This window comes from Hyperolius riggenbachi, chromosome 5, assembly GCF_040937935.1.
Source record: "Hyperolius riggenbachi isolate aHypRig1 chromosome 5, aHypRig1.pri, whole genome shotgun sequence".
Taxonomy (NCBI): Eukaryota; Metazoa; Chordata; class Amphibia; order Anura; family Hyperoliidae; genus Hyperolius; species Hyperolius riggenbachi.
Genome location: NC_090650.1, coordinates 273305345 through 273311344, shown reverse-complemented (window position 1 = coordinate 273311344; position 6000 = coordinate 273305345). Strand labels below are relative to the sequence as shown.

The 6000-nt window shown below is 40.1% G+C and overlaps 1 protein-coding gene across 1 annotated transcript in view; it reads right to left on the bottom strand.

Annotated features, from left to right (window-relative positions):
* Window positions 1-3036: 3036 nt before the first annotated feature.
* The window catches only part of CAP2 (cyclase associated actin cytoskeleton regulatory protein 2), a 149861-nt gene continuing 146897 nt past the window's right edge, over window positions 3037-6000 (bottom strand). The window contains exons 12-13 of the mRNA XM_068236942.1: window positions 5758-5898; window positions 3037-3450 (exon numbers count right to left, since the gene is read on the bottom strand). Of these exons, the coding sequence (XP_068093043.1) occupies window positions 3367-3450; window positions 5758-5898 (225 nt within the window). The 3' untranslated portion in view covers window positions 3037-3366. The remainder of the gene's footprint in view (window positions 3451-5757; window positions 5899-6000) is intronic.

Below are 6000 nucleotides of genomic sequence, written 5' to 3'. Positions count from 1 at the left end.
GCTCTCTTAAGCTGCTCCACTTGTTAAACGCATTAACCTGGTGTTTAAGAGAATGGGATCATTCTCTATATATTCTTTGTTATTTGAACATTCTTAGATAATGTTTGTATAAGTAATGAACGATGCATAAAGTCTCACATAGCTTATATTTTTTTTTGCTTTTTCTTTTTTTAAATGCATTAAGAATGCATCACATAGTTTTATTTTATCTGCAGATAAATGTGAATTAGGATTTCACTGCCACATTAAGCAATGGGGAATTGTGTATGTATGTATAGATAGCATACTGTATAAAAGCAAATAAGCATACATTCATTGCTTATAGTTTGCACTTTTAAGAGAGGTACTGTATGTAGCGTGCATATTGTTGCAAGAAAAGACAGTTTTTCCTTTACACCTATAGAAGGTGATTTACACAATATCAGCAAGTCTCTTTACTTTTAACCTTAAAGTGAACCTTAAGTTAGAAAGAAAAATGAGTTTTACTCACCTGGGGATTCTACCAGCCCCCTACAGCAGTCCTGTGCCCTCGCAGCCACTCACTAATCCTCTGGTCCCCCGTTGCCAGCTATTTTCCTTTTTCCCGACAGGCCCGTCAGGACTGGCCAGCGTAGCTTTTTCCGCATTTCCGACTGCAATTAGGCCCCGTTTACACTTAATCAGTTGGTATGCGTTAGTGTGCAGTGTTCTCCCCAGAGCCTTTCAACTGGGCGGAGCGCCCACCTGACCCTGCCCTCCCGCCCGGCTGCCGTTTGTAGCAGAATTACTTCCTCTTGAATCATTATAACAGCAGCGGCTGTGTCTGTGCAGCCAGCTCGCTGTCATTCAGGGACGTCATCTCCGGCTGCCCTCTTCCCAAGCTCCCTTCCTAGTGTAGAAGGGCGGGGAAAGCTGTTAAGTTACACACAGGACAGATAAACTTGCACCGCGGGACGCCTGGCTCTATTCATTCCGACCTGCAAGTCTCTTGTCATAACGGGGGAGGGGGGCTGTGCGCTGCTGTGATAAATGCCTTTTATATGCAGAGTTAGCTTCACACACACACTCGTACTGTCCTCACTAACTAGTGATTAAACAGATGTGGAGAGGAGAGCTGTAATGTCACAGCAGATTTCTGCTGATAGATTATAAAAAGGTGGCATTACTGACCTTATTTCTAGAAACTAATAAAGCAGTTTAGCTGTAATTTTATCTAAACTTGGAAAAATACTTGTGGTTATTGCAGTCTAAACTTCAGAGCACTTTATTCAGCAGCCTCCTGCTGATATTCATAGCAGAGTATCTTCATTACAGATGATTGGTCCTCTTAAAGTGTGTGTGTGTATATTGTGTGTATGGTGTGTGTATAGTGTGTGTGTTGGGTGTGTGTATAGTGTGTGGTGTGTGCCTATATTGCGTGTGTGTGCGCATATATTTTGTGTTTGCGTGTATAGTGTGTGCATATATAGTGTGTGTGTGTGTGTGTGTTTTTATCCTTGGCCGCCCCCACCCATTCAGTACTACCTAGCACGCCTCCCCCCCCCCCCCCAGTGTGATTCCACACCCAGTGTGACCCACCCGGCTACTTCTTCATGCCACCCGGCTGGAAAAATATTCTGGGGAGAACACTGGTGTGCGTTAGTACGAGTTAGTGCGCGTTGGTACGCGTTTTTTCCATAGCAGTGCATTGGGAAGAATATGTCAGTTAAAACACGTTAAGTGTGAAAGGTGCCATTTAAGTTCAGACGAGATCAAACAAGCAAGTCACCTATTGGGCCCATTTGAAAGCAGCAAACAAAGCCAATAAGCAATAAACAACAATGGGCAACAAGAGTGTGAATTCTGTGTTACAAATGTGAATTCTGTGTTTACAAAAATGAACCACACACCTCACCTGAAAGGATACACAGAAGAAATGTGCATGCGCCCAGATTCAGGAAGTGAATATCTAGTGCAGGACAGGAAGCTGCAGGACCAGAGGCTGCAGGAGCCGTGTACCAGGTAGAAATACACAGCAGACAGCCCAACAAAGGAATGCACCAGGGGGAGACTGATTTTAATTTGACTGATGACCTCTCAACAACACCAAGCATAACCACTAGAGACAGTTAATGATATGCTAATAAATATGGCTTGAATTTAAATTGTAGGCAGCTTCTAACTGGGGCAATCAATATCAATAGAAATTGCATTTGATGTGTCTAGTTCCAAGATGTATAAAATTTGCATACAAACCACAATTTTTAGTATCTTATTGACCATCTTTAATGGTCACTGGCTGCTTAACAGGATGAACTGCTTCAACAAATTCCACAACACTTTATGTTTGTACTTATAAGTGCACTGGATGTCAAAAATATTTCTTTAGAAATCAACTTATGGTGACCACTGAAGCTGGCCACTAACGATCCAATTTCTAGCGAAAAATCGTTCGAGAGATCAGATATTTCTGATCGGAAGTGAAATATCGTAATATATCATTCATTACATCAATGAACCAATCTTTGCTTTCTATCTATCACAACCAACAAGAAAATCCAAATTTTGGTTCAACAAAAATCCAATCGGACGACTGTTTTTATAATCATTCGTAACCGATTGTTCCCAATAATGGAGATTATTTACAACCAATCCATCGGAATGATCTGATTGCTCAAATTATTTTTCGTTTGAAATTAGACCATTAGTGGCCACCTTAATGATCCAATTTTACCAAATTTATTTAGTATAGGGTAAATTAAGCAAATATATTGAATGGATAATTTAGGCAGTTCACTTCTATTACATAGAAATGGTAAGAATGGATGAAAAAGATTGGGTCATTAGTGGCCACGATTAGTACAGTGCTAGCTAAAGAAAACAATTTTTGTTTCATATTACAAAAGAGACAATAACTGAAAAAGAAGTGCATTAAACAGAGCAAGTTATTTTACATCTCTCAGTCACCAGAAGCTTGGTAACTATGACAATAGGTATTGTAGACACAGTAGATACAGTAGTTTGCGAATCAGTCCTGTCTCTCGTCATCTAAAAATCAGAAGAAGGAATACAAGCAGATTGACAGAGAAAGAATGAATCAGGTGGCTTTAATGTGTTTTGCTAGAGAACAATCCTTTCATGTACTGAGGATGACACTATGATCACTGCTGATGCTGCTGCTGCTGCTGCTGACCAGTATCATATGATATGCCTGCAGCTGCATAAAATAATAAAAGCTATAGGCTTCCATTGTGAATTTATAACAAATTACTTCCAGGACATTTAGTGCTGCGTGTCTGTACGATTTTTAGTTATGCATATTGCATACAAGAAGTGCAATGCGCCGCCGTGTAAAACTCTTTAAAAAAACAATCTGCTGGATCTGATGCATTAACAGGATGAAAGTATTTAGCCCATCATCTCTGCAGGTTCAGTGACCAACTTTGAGCCATTCCATGATGTCTTGAACTGTTCAGGAACAGGAAATTCTCTCTGTAGGGAGACAAAACAACAAAGGACATTATGTAAACAAAGGGATACCATACATAAACTGGAGAGAATAAGATTCAAATTGCATGACTGATGAGGCTTTTCCAAATCAGACAAGCATGGATTATGAACTTCTGTCCACTAAAACTCCCAGGAAACTGTTGTTCTAGCACAGAGATAGGAATCATGCTGAGGTCATACATAGTACAGCCATCTCTTTTTCAAAGATCGCTTTCATATTGTAGCTGCATGGAAAATGCACAGTGATCTCACTGTATAAACCATACCAAAGGTCATACAGCAACGGACTACAAAAGGTTGCTATGGATATATCATGTCATTTTTTGGAGCTGGAATGATTCAGTTTGGCTTGCAGATCCATTGACTTTGCCATCAAACCGCTGAAACATGATAGGTTTGTCAGGTGCCCATTAATGATCCAATTTTACAAATGATCGACCCTTCAATCCGTTCAGTTGGGCCCACCAACGAAGGGGGAAATGATAAGCAATTTGAGCAGACTAAAAGAATAATTCAGAAATTCGGATCAATGAAATGATCGTTAGAATGATTGATCATCGTCGAGTGGCACCATTGCTAGTACCCGAATCCAATCAATCATAGGGTTGATCGTTCAGGAGATTGTACCATTAATAGGCACTTTAACTTTTGCGAAGAATGTGCCTTTGCAGTATGTTGAATTAGTAGAAACACTGTGGCAGTTTCGTGGCAGTTCCGGCTGTAAAGCAGGAAGTGTCGGAAGGATGGAGCACTGTGACAAGAGGACGTCATCCATGTAAAATAAGGCTCTCTGCGGCAGCCCTTCCTCAGACACAAGCAGGAACAGTTTCATTGTCCTGAAACTATACTCATTCATCTCTGCTTTTATCAGTGTATAAAACTGTGCACTTTTCATGGGCAATATTCATTACATTTTATTCAAAGAGAGTCTGAAGTGACATGTAACAAGGGGGAAGATTGCTGTGCGCAGAGAGTGTACAGCAATTTTACCGGTACTTACTCAAGTGATATAGAGTACATTGTTTCTATAAAGCGTGTTATATAAGTAGTGTAATACATATTATACTAGCAATACGCACGTTACCTATATAATAAGAGTTTTGCTATGAGCACAACATGCGCTATGTCACTTGCGTAAGTGCTGTTAAAACTTCTGCACTCTCTGCTCACAGCAATTTTAAAGGCGTTTGGTGAATTAAACCCATTATGAGACAAAAGTTTATGCACAGTCACAGTCCTGCTTAGAACTAGCTTATGTTCCTTTTTACTTTTCTTTCACTGTTAGGATTAACAATACAAGACTCTAAATGACACTTTCTCTTCAGTCGACTAATTAGAGTGCAGGGAACAGCTAATACGGTTAATTGTACAGTTATGTCAGTATGGGAACTTAATAACTTTAAAAAACTGCCTGCATTTACCTGTCAAAAAAAAAAAAGTATTTTACATACAACTAGTGTGAGTCCCTGAATATGTGTTCTACAACCAACTGTACAGCAGCTCTCACACTGAGAGGAAAAGTAATGTTAATCTTAAACTGAGAACTACTGATAAGCAGAGAGTTCTAACATGCAAATATCTACTCACCCAAAAAGTGCTCAGGAACGGTTTAAGGTTAAATGAGGCCATGAGAAAAAAAATGAATGTAGGGCCCCTTTAATTTTCATACTGTACTGACAGTTAATCTGTGACCTCTACTGTCCCTAACTTGTGGGGCACCTAAGGCACTTGGGGCCCTGGGCAACTGCCCAATTTGACCCTATGGAAGCTCTGGCCTGGTCATGCTACAAAAAGAACATGCCTATTGATTATCGTTCCAATGTCTTTTTTTTTTCAATAAACAATTAGAACATACAGTAAAGATGCTAAAAGCTTACATGTGCAATGGACTGAACACCTGTAGTATTGTACAAAGCTGAGCCACCCGTTTTTATAAAAATGGTTAACTATGTTTTAAATTGAGAGAACATTTATGAACCCAGAACCCAGATCACTCTGCTGCAATCCAGTTGGAAACAATCTGTAACTCAGTGTCCAGCTGGTGGTTTTTCTATCAGATGTGCTGGCAAACGACTGCCTGACACCATGTGGGACCAACAAGAACTTGCTCAGCAACCAAGGATTGGACAGAAAAGGCACTGCACATATTGTATGTTGCTATGGAATTGTCATCTGACTGATCACCAATGGCAAAATTAATCAGATTGATAAAATGCCCAAATGATTGGTGATTGAGGCCCACATATGGCAACAGAAATAAAAAAAAAAAGATAAACGTATCTCTCTTACATAATCGCCATTGTGTGGGACAAGGATGTTCATTTCTGATGATTTGGCACTGACAATCTCACAGTCGATGGAACTTTCACTCAAATAAACATGGCAGCCATCCGTCTTGTTAATGGAAATTGTTGGCACTTTCCGTAGGACCTGTAAGTAACATAAAAAGAACATTTGCTTTATGCTTTTTATGCCTGCGCAGTTCGCTGCGGCCCACGTGGCCATGATTGACAGCGGCGCTTCACGCAGCCA